The sequence below is a fragment of the Heptranchias perlo genome, chromosome 16, assembly GCF_035084215.1.
Source record: "Heptranchias perlo isolate sHepPer1 chromosome 16, sHepPer1.hap1, whole genome shotgun sequence".
Lineage (NCBI taxonomy): Eukaryota > Metazoa > Chordata > Chondrichthyes > Hexanchiformes > Hexanchidae > Heptranchias > Heptranchias perlo.
The window spans coordinates 11,355,521-11,371,816 of NC_090340.1; the positions used below are offsets into that span (position 1 = coordinate 11,355,521).

At 43.9% G+C, this 16,296-nt stretch overlaps 1 protein-coding gene across 1 annotated transcript in view; it reads right to left on the reverse strand.

Moving 5' to 3' along the window:
- Positions 1-16,004, reverse strand: part of vac14 (vac14 homolog (S. cerevisiae)) — a 296,601-nt gene extending 280,597 nt beyond the window's left edge. Inside the window, exons 1-6 of the mRNA XM_067998261.1 lie at positions 15,879-16,004; positions 14,718-14,868; positions 9,940-10,107; positions 7,536-7,598; positions 3,090-3,197; positions 1,384-1,493 (exon numbers count right to left, since the gene is read on the reverse strand). Of these exons, the coding sequence (XP_067854362.1) occupies positions 1,384-1,493; positions 3,090-3,197; positions 7,536-7,598; positions 9,940-10,107; positions 14,718-14,868; positions 15,879-15,880 (602 nt within the window). The 5' untranslated portion in view covers positions 15,881-16,004. The remainder of the gene's footprint in view (positions 1-1,383; positions 1,494-3,089; positions 3,198-7,535; positions 7,599-9,939; positions 10,108-14,717; positions 14,869-15,878) is intronic.
- Between the last annotated feature and the right edge of the window lie 292 nt (positions 16,005-16,296).

The following is a 16,296-nucleotide window of genomic DNA, read 5'->3' on the forward strand; positions in this document are numbered from 1 at the left end:
AAAGCAAACAGTATATAAATTATGAGGACATTTTATCACACTTAGAAATTCAACCTCTGCACACAAATAGGGACCGACATGATTTCTTGCCCAAGAAATGGACCTCCAACCAGGTTACGTAAAAAAAAGCCATGCAAAATGGTGAATGACACTCCCTTGAGCTGCGGTCACTGTGCCTTTATCTGGAACATGAAGGATTTTTGCAACAATTTCACTACTTGGATAATGCCGTTCACAACCAATAAGTGGCTCCCTACAAGAGCTGGAACCAAGCCGGTAGTTGCATCAACCTTAATGGACTGCTTCTGGGCAAGCTTTACCCAACAGGCTTGGTAAAGTAGCCATCCAAATCTGAAACGTTTCTTGTGAGTAAGGCTGCCTATCTCGATCATCTGCTGCTTCAACCTTTTAACAGGAGCAACTGGTACAAGGAACTTGTCTTTTGTCTCCACCCGGACGGCAACCAGTGAATCAGATGGGAGACACAACATGGCCCAGCTGGGCAGGATGTCACAATCTAAGAGGAAGTTCTCCCAATTCTTCTTACAGCCTGCCTGGCGATAGTGAAGGGAACCTCCAGAAAGCTTTGACTGGTAGATATACCCACCAGATCCAATAGGGCATCATTACTCATCCTTTCCTGACATGCACGCTGGAACTTCAGGTATGAGTTAACTCAAAAACTGTGATCAAAGAAATAAGCATGCTGAGATAGCAGTCCGACCGAGGCTTCTTGTTAAAACCCCGAGAACCTACTTTGAATAGAAATTCCTCCTCAATTTCTGCATCTTCCATCTCTCCCCCATTATAAAAAAAACTTTCTTGTCCTGGGCAAAAAACACCAATAGCCTCAGGCAAAACCAAATCCGTTCAGGATGCCAACTGGTACAAAGATCAAGGCAAGGTCCTGAAAAGTCTGCCCAAAACTATGGCTGGTGCCAATTTTCACAAAGGTGATCATGTGCTAACAGAGAATCACTGGCTAAGGGCATCAAGCTAAACAAGACCATAATGGACTGCCCTGAAAGAGGCTCTTTAACCCGTGTGCTGCTCTTAGATGAATTCTGGCTTTGGTTGACCAGTGCTGGAGTCAGTCACTTCTGACTGGAACTCGACATCAGAATACACCTGGATCAATTGCATTTCAGGACGTGCAGTAACCGTTTCAGGTAGTGCTGGGGGTTCATCGATAGGGGCCCCACACCAGACCTGAGGGTACTTAATGCTGATGCTGAGCATCTGAGATGAGGGTGTTCCAATGTCCACTAACACCCCACACCTGGATGAATATAAAATTCACAAAGCTTAAGAGAATGACTCTCATCTATGGCATTCATTGACCTTGCTCACAATGCACATCGACTGCAGGTCACCCACACTCACATTTTACGGATCTCTTTACTGTTGTCTCCGAGGATCTGAAAGAGCCCATCCAGGATTTCTGGCAGGTAGTCTAGCAAGTTGATGTCTGGAACACATTCCAGTACTAGGATCTGCAAAGATAACCAAGATTGAAAATTGTACGAGAGCAAGCAATGCTTAGAGTAGCCCCACCTGAACCCAAAGGTCATTCAGAACTCAACCCAAACTCAAAATGACTTGAACGTATCAGTCAATTTTCAAGCATGGAAAATTTTGCTCAGGTTAGATTATAAGCAGGCTTCCTTGTGGCACAAGTACAATATGTGTGTCTAGACTTGATCACCAATGTGAATACAGGAAATGGAACCTTAGCAGTACACAAATGCTAGGAGTGGGAATGAGGACACAGATCCCATTCAATGGGTTTTTTTGTGGGGCTCTATCAGAGGACACGAGGAGCAACACAGTTGTATGTAATACATTGGTGAGACCCGAGACAGATTTTGAAGCCCAAGCTGGTGGTGCTGGCATGGCAGCAGGAATGTCATTTCCCTTCAAATTTACAAATCACTGGTTAGAATCATAGAAAGTTACGGCACAGGAGGCGGCCATTCGGCCCATCGTGTCGGATTAGTGCTGGAGTATTGTGTCCAATTCTGGACGCCACACTATAAGAAGAATGTCAAGGCCTTGGAGAGGAGGCAGAGGAGATTTACTAGAATAATAGCAGGAAGGAGGGACTTCAGTTATGTGGAGAGACTGGAGAAGCTGGGATTGTTCTCCTTAGAGTAGAAAAGGTTACGGGGAGATTTAATAGAGGTGTTCAAAATTATGAGGGGATTTGACAAGGAGACACTGTTTCCACTGGCAGGAGGGTCAATAACCAGAGGGCACGATTTAAGGTAATTGACAAAAGAACTAGAGCGGAGATAAGGAGAATTTTTTTTTAATGCAATGAGTTTTTACGCTCCAAGGGTTAAATTTTGAGAGATTACCTAAACTAGGCTTGTATTCGCTAGAATGTAGAAGGTTAGGGGTGATTTGATTGACGTTTTTAGGATTTTGAAAAGAATTGATAGGGTAAATGGAGAGAAACTTTTTCCACCAGTGGGGTAGGCTAGGACAAAGGGACGTAACCTTAAAATCAGAGCCAGGCCATTCAGGAAAGAAGTTAGGAAACACTTATTCACACAATGGGTGGTAGAAGTGTGGAACTCTCTCCAACAAAAAGCAGTAGATGCTAGCTCAATTAATAATGTTAAATCTGAGATCGATAGATTTTTTGCTAGCCAAGGGTATTAAGGGATATGGAGCCAAGGTGGGTAAATGGAGTTCGGGTACAGAGCAGCCATGATCGCATTGAATGGCAGAACAGGCTCGAGGGACTGAATGGCCTACTCCTGTTCCTATGTAATGATCTGGAATGCACTACCTGAAAGGGTGGTGGAAGCAGATTCAATAATAACTTTCAACGGGAATTGGATAAATACTCGATAGGAAAAATTTGCAGGGCCAAGGGGAAAGAGCAGGGGAGTGGGACTAATTGGATAGCTCTTTCAAAGAGCCAGCACAGGCATGGTGAGCCAAATGGTGGCCCTCCTGTGCTGTATGATTCGGTGAGAAATTAGTTTTAAAATGCTCTTGCGCCACTGATTCGATCTGCTGCTGATTAGACTAACAAGCTCAACTCCTCCTACCAAAGATCAGGAACGCATTTTGGAACTCACCCAGGAGATGATGAATTGCCTTGCATACTGATTGTTGGAATAAATTCGCTCTCTCAAGAGAGGGACAAAAGCCACAAGGTCAAACTTGGAACTTTCTGTGACAATATCCTGCGAGATGAGAAATGACACCAGTATTAAATCATCCATCATGGACAATAGTTATTAGTTGGGGCTGTTGCAAGGTACACCCACATTAAACATTTCATACATACAGCAAAATGAAATACAATTTTACACAACTCTCTGCAACAGGAATCACTACATACATTTACTAATTCAGAAACACATCAGAATGGTCAAAAACTCAAGTACAAATTTTTCAGTTTCTCAATACTTAGAAGTTGAAGATCTTCCTTTTGACACATCTGGCTCATCTTTCCAAAGAAATCTAGTGCCCTAGCGCTTGAATGATGGCCCTACCCAGAAGAGCGTCTAAGTACTGATCTTTCTTTGCATGAAGAAGTGTTTCCTTACATCAGTGTGTGTTGGTCAGAACATCCTGATTGAAGATTCTGTGGAAGAGTCATGCCTTAAATTTGCTGAGTGCTCGTAAGGAGGAAGTAAAAAGATGAGACTGGGTTTGAAACATTTAGCACTTGTACTATAGATAGTCTTGGCCCATCTTTCATACATATTTTCGAATGAGACGTTAAACCGAGGTCCCGTCTACCCTCTCAGGTGGATGTTAAAGATCCCATGGCACTATTTCAAAGAGAGCAGAAGAGTTCTCCCCAGTGTCCTGGCCAACATTTACCCCTCAACCAACATCACTAAAACAGATTATCTGGTCATTATCACATTGCTGTTTGTGGCATCTGGCTGTGCGCAATTTAGCTGCCATGTTTTCGACATTACAACAATGACTACACTTCAAAAGTACCTCTTCGGATGAAAACGTTTTGGGAGGTCCTGAGGTCATGAAAGGTGCTGTATAAGTGCAAGTTTTCTTTCTTTCTTATGGCTGGCAAACCAACAATGCTCCTTTTACGTGCCAAATGCCGAAGCCAAAAAAATGACAAGTCTCCTATTACAAACATTCTCTCAACTCTGGCCTCTCAAATATGCCTCAGCAGAAGAACGGTGGTGAGGAAGCAATTTAATTGTACCCTCAGTGTCTCAGTGGATAAACTATGAAGAACATGAGTATCATCCCTTATGGATAGCCAAACCCTCCATCACAGCTATGGACACTTGCACCTTATTGGTGTTTGAAATAGGGACAATTTTTTTGCGAATCTCCATAGCTCTTCCAGCCACATCTATAGCTCCAACCGCACTCGGAGAAGGTACAATCTCAAGTGATTGACCAAGGAGTGGAGACGTTGCAGCTCCTCGCTTCACTCTTGGATCACCAGCAGCTTATTTCTTCAAAGTGCCACCTCCTTAGAGAGGAACTGCAGGGCTGGGATGGCTCTAATTTTTCTCTGGAAGCACGTGTGTCAGGGCAGTTAAACCTCTCGAAAGAAACAGTTACCAAGGATGATTTAGCATCTCAAACTTTTACACCAAGAAGTTGGAATGCCCACATCAAATACCCATGTGGCACTTCAGCAGGCCCAGAAAGAGTTGGTTTCCTTTCCAACTTTGCACGCCGAGTGTTATTCCCTTTACTAATGCTGGCTACAATGAGCAAGACGACAAGCCAAATCATGCCTTGACATATCACTACATGAGCAACAAAACAGCTAGCGGCAGTGTACCAGATTACAACTCCGCTCAAGGTAATGTCACCAGAATTGCCTGTTACTCAATTCCATGCCAATACAAACTGCAGCCACACAAGAAGCCATTTTACTACCTGAAGGAGACTGCACTTCCAGGGTTTAATGAGTAACACAGCAAGTGCCTCACTATTAATCATAATCTCAGAGCAATCAAAGGATGGCAATTGTAGGAAATGGAAAAGCGTCAGTAGTGCAGCAGAGGGCAATCTTCGGAGGAACTGAGATGCAATAATACTGATCAGAAACACAGACCAGCCTCTTCCTGTTTACAAGGGTAGGTGCTGAAGCACAATGGCCTCTGGTCCCAAACCCCACCGTTTGCTGTTTTCCATGAAGCAACAGGACATTGGGAGTTGAGGCTAAAGGTGGCAACTTTTCAACAACAAAAAAAAATTAATTCACAATTTTAAAATACTACAGGATAATTTCCTCACAAATACACGGGTCTTTTTCTTTGGGTTGAACCTTCCTCACAGTTGTGGTCTCTTTGCCTTTTTATATCTTGTGCCATGTAAACAGACAATGCCGTTAACTTGACTGGTCACAAATAATCTGGCTAACTGCACAGAAAAAAACCTGGTCATACCTACAAGACAAGGCTCCTCTCAAGTACTAGGTGTTACAAGTTTAGAGAAGATTTTTAACAGAAACATGGGTGACGAGCCAAAGCCCGTTGTACAGGACACTGCCAAGATTGGAGAGAAGGGAGCAGTTTGATGAATCAGGAAGTAGTGATCAGGTAACACTAAGGTTTGGTTTTAGAAGCCTGTAGATTTCGACAATAAAAGCCATAGGTAAGGAATTCCACAGTGTTAAGTGCTGTGAATGAGTCAAGAGTAGGACTACAATGACCTTGATTTCATTCACAATGAGGATGCAGGAGGAGCACGTGGGGCAATGGATCTGTAATTTAGAAAGAAGACTAAAGGGACAGAACTTCAAATGTCCCCTCCCTCAACACCTGGGTAACACAGCTAATCTCCCTCACCTGGAACCTTTTTTTAAAAAAAAGTACACTGATGAAGAATGCATCTGTTTAACATTGTAGCCCAGAGTACAGAAGCCAGAGTTTCTGCTGAAAAAAGCCTTGCGTTCCCCATCTACTTAAGCTTCCTGCTGGATCAGAAAACACACAACCAGTAAACATGTGTGTTATGTCGACATTGTGGGCCTCGCACGAGTTTTCTCCTTCAAAATACTCTCACCTGCAACCACTCCTTGGCCATGTGACTTTCAAAATCATGAGGGGTTTTGTTAGAGTAAATGGAGAACCTGTTTCCACTGGCAGAAGGGTCAGTAACTGGAGGACACAGATTTACGGTAATTGACAAAGGAAGGTGAGATGCAGCAAGTTGTTATAATCTGGAATGCGCCGACTGAAAGGGTGGTGGAAGCAGATTCAATAGTAACTTTCAAAAAAGGGAATTGGATAAATACTTGAAGGGGAGAACATTTCAGGGCTATGGGGAAAGAGCAGTGGGGTGGGACTAATTGGATAGCTCTTTCAAAGAGCCGGCACAGGCAGGATGGGCCAAATGGCCTCCTTCTGTGCTGTAAGATCCTATATTGAGAAGGGCAGCTTGGAAGAAGTGAGACAAAATGCCAGCACTCGGTAACCTACACATGGTTCCATGGGCTGGAGATCACATGCACATCGATTCCAGATTTTCCACTTTCCACAGCCAGGAGTGCAGGCACCCTGATCCCCAGACCTGCACCAACGTTGCTCAGTCACAGACCCGTCTCCCTCCAAGCACCTCCCTGCAGCATTAGTGTAGTGGGCAGTATGATGGTGCCCAGGGAAGCAAGGCCATCTGGTGCCATGAATGACATGTTCTTGTATTCAAAAAGGCACAAGAAATAAAGAACGTGCATTTCATGACGCACCTTTCTTGGTCGCAGAACAACCCAAAGTGCTTTGCAGCCGTTGAATTACGTCACCATTGTTACACTGGCAAACACGGCAGCCAATTTACGCCCCACAAACAGCAGTGAGAATGAATGACCAGTTAATCTGTTTTGGTGGTGTTGGTTGAGGGAGAAATGTTGGCCCAGGACAACTCCCAGCTCTTCTTCGAAAAAGTACCATGTACATCCACCAACAGTTAATAGTTTCTATGATATCTTGCTCCTAAGAGGGGCAATGACCAAATTGTTCTTCCCCTCTTGCCCATCATTTGGATTCGAAGACTGGAAACAATAGCAAAATGTTTGGGAGAAGAAACACTCCGTCATCATTCCTCTCGTGCAATGTCACAACTAGACTTCTCCACAAATGGAGAGTTGGGAACACATGGCGAAGGATTAGGATTTTAAGTTAAACATGTGCTCTACTTTAAATAGATCTTGGATATGAAAAGCAAAGTGGGCCTGGTACACTGAACACTTCATTGGCTCCTCTTGTGTTAAGCACTGGACATCCATATGGTTTTCAGGATGAATACAATAGTTGTTTTGGTATAAAGTCATCCAGACCAGAGGTCTCACGTTTGATTAATGGTCTGTGATGCTAACAATTCAATCTCAAGCAAGGCAGCAGTTGAGGCACCACAGCTGAGCAAAGGCACCTCTTGGGCAAAAGGGGAGGAATTATATATAAAGGTCAATCCAGAGACTGTTGTTCAGTGAAACCTGCTGGAAAGTGCATGGCGCTCAGGGTCCCGGGCGCTCTGCCCAATCCACGCACCGTAACATCTGTCCAGCAGAGAACTGAGGTGCTTACCTTTAATAACCTGTCCAGCAATTCAGAGCCACTTTTGACATTGGGATCTGGATCTGCAGCCAACTGTGTAAAACACAGACACGTTACTCAGAGCTAACACCCGTCAGTGGTACAGTTTTACTTACAGCATGAACATCCTGAAACGGAAAGTTACAGAAACTAAATGATTGAGGGGTGTAGATAGCCCTGATGATTCCAGGGATGAGAGGCTTAGTTAGGAGGGCAGACTAGAGAAACTGGAGCTTTTATCATTAGAACAAAGGCAGCCAACAGAACATCTGATAGAGCTGTTCAATTCTGATTGATGAGTCAATAACTGGAGGGCATCAATTTAAGACTGACCCCAAAAGATGAGAAGATTAGGATTTTTAAAAAAATAAGAGGACTGGTGGAAGGCGGTGCTGGAACAGAGACCTGGGGGTTCACATACACAAATCTTTGAAGGTGGCAGGACAAATTTATACGGCTGATAAAAATGCATAGGGGATCCTTTGCTTTATAAATAGAGGCAGAGAATACAAAAGCAAGGAAGTTATGCTAAATATTTATAAATCATTGGTTAGACTTCAGCTAGAATATTGTGTCCAATTCTGGGCATCACACTTGGGCTTGAAGAGGGTGCAGAGGAGATTTACCAGAATGGTACCAGGAATGAGGGGTTTCACTTATCTGGAGAAGCTGGGGTTGCTCTCCTTAGAGCAGAGAAGGTTAAGGGGAGATTTAATAGATGTGTTCAAAATTAGATGGGGTTTTGATGAATAAATAAGGAGAAACTGTTTCCACTGGCAGGAGAGTCGATAACCAGGACACAGATTTAAGATAATTGGCAAAAGAACCAGAGGGGAGATGAGAATTTTTTTTATGCAGCGAGTTATGATGATCTGGAATGCACGATCTGAAAGGGTGGCGGAAGCAGATTCAGTAATAACTTTCAAAAGGGAATTGGATAAATACTTAAAAAGGAAAAATTTGCAGGACTATGGGGAAAGAGCAAGGGAGTGAGACTAATTGGCTAGCTCTTTCAAAGAGCCAGCACGGGCACGATGGGCGAATGGCCTCCTTCTGTGCTGTATGATTGATTCTATGATCATCGAAAGCCTTACTGAAATGGTGGTGGAAGCAGAGTCCATAATAGCTTTTAAAACAGATGAGGCTAGATATTTGAAGAACAGAACATGGGAAAGATCAAGGGAATGGGGCTACATGGGGATCTTTATGAATGGATGGAGAGCTCCATCTAGCTTTCTGACTGGTCCGTATGAACCCATGTGATATGATCAGTCACATGGCTATGGTGGGCCAATCTGGATCTGAATTACAATCCCGCTCAAACACAGAAGGCAGCCGAATTCACACCAAGTAAAAGGTTAACCAAGTTGAAGTACCTGTAAACATTTACCAAGTCAGGTCTAACTGAAGTTTTAAATAAATTGAAGGACTGGGCCTGCTCAAGTCCTCTGCTTGTCTGGGACTCAATGAACAAGCCCAGTCACCGTTCACTGGGACCTACTCAGTTCCACATTTTTCTTTAATGTATAATTCCGTCCGCAGGAGAGCAACTCGTGGTATTAAAAACACAGAGCTCACTGACTTCCTCCATGGAGATACAATCGATCGGACTGCAGTGGTTCAAGGTGGCGGCTCACCACCACCTTCTCAAGGGCAATTAGGGATGGGCAATAAATGCCGGCCTTGCCAGCGATGCCCACATCCCATGAACGAATAAAAAAAAAAATTAGTAAAACGGTTGTGAGGACCAAATGGAGCTGAATGGGAAACAGAGGCTTTCATCTGTGCTCCCGTCAGCAAGCCTCAGGCCTCGGAGTGATGACAATGGGAGACAAGGGCAGGGAGAAGAGAAGCTGCTGTGCCCATGTAAAGGATTTGAATCCTCAGTGAAGAGTGTATTGGCCAGGCCGTTTCAGCTTCATTTCAGCGCTGTTCCCTCGCTCAGTGAGTTTGTTATCCTCCCAGCTCATAAACAAACAATAAAGAAAAAAATACAAAACTTCACAACTGCCCTCCTGCTCCTTCACAGTAGAAGGGCAGGTGGCAATCAGGATGGTGCCCGCAAGGTGTGTCTTTTTGTTAAGCGACTGCTTTCTCACCCTTGCTGGTGACCTCCCCCCGCCCCCCCAATATAAACCAGGCAGGAATGATGAGCAGGACAAAACTGCAAATACAAAGAGTTTGCTTCAAAAATAATTTTCTACTGTAACTAACGCCCCCCTCCCGCCTCAACGTTCCAGTATAGTATTTCTGACACCACACTCCCCTGCAGGTCAGTTTTTTTTAGCCACCGAGACTGAATGGTTTAGTATGTAATTTTAAATAAAGATTATAAAGAATCCAGATCCATGATGATGTGCTGGCTGTTCTGGTTTATCTATAAACACACAATTACCTTGCTGAGACCGTTGAACAGTACATTGAAGTGAGGAAGGACCGAGCCCCTGGCCACCTTCACAATGTTGTAGAGGGCCTCGCAGGCATAGTAACGCAATCGGCTATCAGCATCGTTGAAACACGTCAAAACCGGTTCAATTAGTTCCTTCAGATACAAACCAGAATCCTGCAGAGAAAACATATACTTATAGTGAACATATTGAATATACATACTGAACGAACGCCTTTACACTTTAAACATGCATGATTTAACACCAACTTTCCGATTTCCTCTCCTGATGGCGTTGACTCGTACAGTTCCACGGGTACCGTGTCTCCTCTGGTATCTCATCAAACTGGTCATTGTTTATGTGCGAGTGTGGGCAGAGAGTGGTTACAAACTCTGATCAGAGTGCCAAATCCCATCCTCACCTGATGTCCGTGCAAACGTATAGTTACAAACAGAAGTCACCTGAACAGCATAAGTTTGGGACTGATCTTTGCCCCCTAGTTTCGGGGCACTGAGGCCAACTGTAGTTCACCCAAGTGCTGCCTCGGCTGGGATTAACCAACACAGCGCAGGTTCCAGCAATCGAACGTGGCATCAGGTAATGCAGCACAGACCAGTAAGTGAACCTGTGACCTCTAGGTCTGCATGGATCAGCCAATGCTGTTTTTGCCAAATGATTAATTTGGCTGTCCAATAAATTGATCTTTATCTTAGTCTCACATTCACCCTCCACCCTATCTGTCCCGGCATCACACCCATCATGTCCTGGGGCCACACCCACAACCCCCCTTCCTATGTCGCTCAGGATCATACACACAAGCTCTTTCGATATCCAAAGTTACTAAAAAGGTCATTGCTAGCAGGAGCTAAAGTAATTGGATTCAATCCAGCTGGGATTGAAGTATGAAAGGTTTATAGGATCACCAGGTAGGTTATCAAAAGGGCAGAGAGCTGGCACATGAATGACAGGCTCAATGGGGAACGAGCAGAGAAAGGCGACTGAGCCCAGAGGTGAGGGGGAACCGAATATAAAGAGAGAAGTTCCCCGGCTTAACAACTAGGAGATAAAAATCATCATCTCCCCCAACATTTGCAATCAGTGCTTTCAGTACAGCTTCTACTCACTCAGATTTAATTCTAACATTTGATATTAAAGGGTGAACTAATGAAATTAAGTAATGATATAAAAATTCTCTCCATCCACAGAATTAGGTTTATTTATGCATTAAAATTCTAACCAATCACCTATTATGATCTTAAAGACTGAGACCCCCCCAGTCAGTGTACAGATATCTCCCTGAGAGAGGGGGGACTGAGACCCCACCCCAGTCAGTGTACAGATATCTCCCCGAGAGTGGGGGGACTGAGACCCCACCCCAGTCAGTGTAGAGATGCCCCGAGAGAGATAGCACTGAGAGACACCAGTCAGTATACATATCTCCCTGAGGGAGAAAGGACCGAGAGACACCAGTGTATAGATATCTCCCTGAGGGAGACAAAAGGTGTTCGACCTGAAACGCTAACTCTGTTTTTTTCTCCACGGATGTTGCCTGACTTGCTGAGCTTCTCCAGCATTTTCTGTTTTTATTTCAGATTTCCAGCATCTGCAGTATTTTGCTTTTGACCTATTATGATCTTTCAAGTTTCTGATCTTAGGTCTCGAGTAATCCAGGGCACAAACACCTTAGAAATTTTGTTAAATAGCTTAAACTGTGTACCACTAAAGAAAAGTTTAATTTTTGTTCTTCCCCTACCCCACTGCTCATGCCTCACAGTTGCCGTATCTAAACTGCCTGCCTGGTTGTCATGGTGGGCTGTGTATTGTAACTGCACAGGAGCAGGCTGACAACTGCAACTCTCAGGAAACATTTCACACAGATTCAGTATCCCCTTGAGTATAGAAGATTAAGGGATGATTTAATCATCTTAAACACCTCGATTAAAGGATTTGATAGGGTAGATAGAGAAACTATTTCCTCTGGTGGGAGAGTCCAGAACAAGAGGGCATAACCTTAAAATTAGAGCTAGGTCATTCAGGGGTGATGTCAGGAAGCACTTCTTCACACAAAGGGTGATGGAAATCTGGAAAACTCTCCCCCAAAAGGCTGTTGAGGCTGGGGGTCAATTGAAAATGTCAAAACTGAGATTAATAGATTTTTGTTAGGCAAGGGTATTAAGGATTACAGAACCAAGGTGGGTAAAATGGGGTTAAGATATTGATCAGCCATGATTTAATTAAATGGGGCAACAGGTTCAAGGGGCTGAATGGCCTACTCCTGTTCCCATGTTCCTATGAGACAGAATTTATCCAATCCAGTTGGAAATGCCAAGGCCCAGATGAAATTTGCAACTCAAACCCCATGGACCAAGTGCGAGGAGAGCGCAATCTGGAGCTCAACTTCTTGCAGATATTTCCACCATTAACTAACCAATTTTATGGACAAGTTTATTATTTTTTCAGAACTGATTTTTTTTTTGTATGTTAGGTTATATAAATGTCCAACTGTGTAGGCTAACCTGAGTAACAGAGAAAAATGCAGTGAAAAACTTTGAAAAAAGGTGAATTTAATGTGAGTACACAGTTTGAAGGCACTTGCTGTTTCGTGCATGGTGACTTTGAAAAAAAAATTGAGAAATTGGATTGGTTTGTTTTATGCCAGTTGCTCATCCTTCATTAGTACATTTTGCTACCTTTGATTCTTTCCCATTTAGTCATTGGATGCTTAGTTGGTAATTTGACAAGCAATTATTTGAGCCAGTCATGGTTTTTGCCCGACAGACATTTGATGCTTGTGTGTTCTGAAGCCCCGACTATAACACTTGAGGTGCGACACCTCCAAGACCACAATTTCAGACATGATGCCTTTGAAAAGTGTGACACGGATGCATGCTAGGTACAGGAACTTTAATTACACTGGCTGACGTCCATTAAAGGAACTCTCAGGTTTGGAACTCAGTGGGGATAGTTAACGGCAAATCGGATTTTAGGCTATGCTCAGCATCACCAACCGCTCCTGTAAGCCGACCTCGCGATCCTACGATCCGGATTGCACCTCTTCCTGCTCAATATCTAGTTAAAGGATAGCAAGACCCCAGAATTCAACAGAGAACCTGCACTACTATATGTGCTGTCATGCAATTCTCCTCAACCTCATCAGGCAGATCAAGTAAACATTGCACCAGGCTGCACTCAAACTATAAAACAACAGATAGTTTATTCAAATAAAGCAGGCAAGTGAACAGCATTCAGTGCAAAACAATGCATTACAGCAGTTATAAATTTCATTATTCCCCTCAATTCATATTCAAAGCAGTAAAGATGCTTGCCGAGTTGTCTTTCAACTTCTTCACACAAAGGGTGGTTGAAATCTGGAATTCTCTCCCCCAAAAAGCTGTTGAGGCTGGAGGTCAATTGAAAATTTCAAAACTGAGACTGATAGATTTTTTTTTTAGTTAAAGGTATCAAGGGATATGGAGCGAAGGCTGGTAAATGGAGTTGAGGTACAGATCAGCCATGACCTAACAGAATGGGGGAACTGGCTCGAGGGGCTGAATGGCCTACTCCTGTTCCTATGTAGCATAACTAGATCCCTGAGAACGTTGCTCACCGATGTGGTGCAACGGAGTCACCGATAGCTCAGACCCTCCACTCTCTGCAGACTGACTTCTCAGGCAAGTTTACCCACAGAGGCATCCTTCACATTTTTTTGAAGTTGGAAGAGGGCCCATTCACAAAAGAAATTGCATTTCCTCGTATTTAAATTAGACACTTGGCCATTCTTTGACAAAGGCATGTTTGTAATTGAATGCGATAGCTTGGGCCATTGAAATAATTGACAGATTAAACGACCTACAGTGCATACTAGCCATGGAGTTACCAACTTACACTTGATGCATATTAAATGGTCTTTGCTGGAATGAAAATGTGTTATTCTGTGCTCTGCAGAGACAGCTCACTGAAGCCAGTTAGCCATGTGTGTCTATACTGTTACTGGTAAGGAGGGATTCAAATCAATAATCTAACACAGACAAAATAGATTTTTTTTTAATCACATACTGAAGGCCATAAGATCTCATTCCTTTAAGTAAACACAGCTTGAGCTCAGAGTTTAATTGCTGTTTGCAGAGGGAATTTGGATACTGAAAGATACTTATGGACGTCCAGCTCCAAGTCACAAAATTACATCCTGAAATTACTTTGACTTAATTTAAAAAATACTTTTAAGCATAAGAATTAGCATTTATATAGTGCCTCTCACAACCTCAGGACGTCCCAAATCGCTTTACAGCCAATGAAGTACTTGAAGTGTAGTCACTACTGTAATGCAGGGAAAAGCAGCAGCTAACTGGCACACAGCAAGCTCCCACAAACAGCAATGAGATAAATGACCAGAAAATTAGGTGTTGGCTGAGGGATAAATGTTGGCCAGGATGCCAGAGAACTCCCCTGTTTTTCTTCAACTAGTGCCATGGGATCATTAACACCCACTTAAGACGGTTTAAAGTCTCATCCAAAAGATACATATGAAACGTAACCAATAGATCTCCCATTGCATTGGTGAGCGCAAGTCAGACGTCAGACTATTGTCAGCAGTATTTGGGGGTGGGGGGGGCGGGGGGGAGAAAATGGTGGTATGTGTATTGGGGAAAGGATGAACATTTCGTTTGGGAGATATCAAAGGGTCATCAGATTGGAGAGGATTAAACAAGTTTGAAACATAGTCTAAAATAACCAGTTTACAATTTTTTGGGTCGTTAATACATCACATGGCGAACACATTACCCACCTTGCCAAGAGCAATGGAGCAGGCGGCAAGACCGATGAGCCCACCTTTACGGCTGTGAGGATGCTGCGACAGTGCAAATTCCTGGGACAGGATCTGGATCACGTGTTTGATTTGCCCAACGTTATTCTGTGCGACAAACTCTCGCACCAACCTGAGATAGGATAAAGTAGAGAACAGTTAATTGTACAGAACTGCTGTCGTTCTCTCTCCCACCACCACCCCCACCACCCCAGTCCCGGCCCCATCCCCCTATCCTCATGTATATAATCCAGCCAGTGCTATTACAATTAGTCACGGTAGGTAGTGGTAGGGTAAGAAAATGCTGCTTTAAATCAGTAGCTTTCAAGCCTTTCTGTACAGCGAGCTCCTGTAAATGCTGACCCACATCCAGGTATCCCCCTGCTGCTATTGGCACACTCCAAGGCACACCCCCACCACGATTGGCACATTGGCAGGCACCCTGACTTAACTTCCAAAAGACAGCGTCAGCTATCCAAAGGAATTCAATGTTGTCATTGCAGAAAGCTTAGTGTACAGCATCAGTGATAATGTGCTAGCAAGCCTCTTTCCCATTGTCCAGCACATGTCCTTGCCTGGATACACTCTCACCTATCTGACTGTGATCACAGCATCTTGAGGATTCCCTGTGAACACCTGGCATTATGTTGAAGACATGGAGGCTAAATCTTGAGCGTTAAGTTGTTTACCCACTAAAGATGTTTTTTTGGTGCCCTGTTTGGTGAAACTATCATCTCATAAAATGAAGGATTTCTCTCCTGCCCTTCCACCCAAAACTGGTGCTTTAAAAAAAACCATGAAATGCACAGGAGACACAAACTCAGTCGCCTCCCCACTGAGTTCCTGATTTCAGTCTCACTACCATGGGGAGGCACACAGTGCAGGGCAGGCTCCTCCCCACAGGGGAGAGGGGGAGAAACTCATGGAGCTCTTCCAACAGCTCCCGGCTCGAGCAGCATTGGGAGCTGGCGTTCCTATCCACTGGGCCACAGCTGTCACACTTAGGGTTGCCAACCCTCCAGGATTGCCCTGGAGTATGCTGAAGAGTAATCTCCTGGACACACTCGTGAGCAACCTACAAGAAAAATCACAGACGCATTAAAAAATGATGCCTCATTTATTTAATTTTCTTTGAACGCTTACATTTATTAGTTATAAAAATATTGGAGATGGGGGAAAAAAAGCTGTTTGACTGGGCGAGGCAGTTGGGGACGAGAGGTCATGTGTTGAAACCTCCAGGAATACATCCGAAGTTGGCAACCCTACTGTCACTGTGCCAGCGTGGGCAGGGTACTAGGAAAGAAATTAAACAGAACGTCACATCCTCACAAAGTAAAACACCGCAGATATCAGATACAAGTAAACAATTAACTACAGGTGTACATTTTTCAGAGACCAAATTTCTTCTCCTCCCTCCAAAACTATACTAAGTAGTGAGGACCCAAATAATTTCATTTACGTTTCCTAAAATCTATGAAAAACACTTCCGTGCAGCTCATTAGGTAGTGCCGCCGCCACCTCCCCACCTCTCTCCCTCCTCCACCCCCCCCCCAAAAGAGAG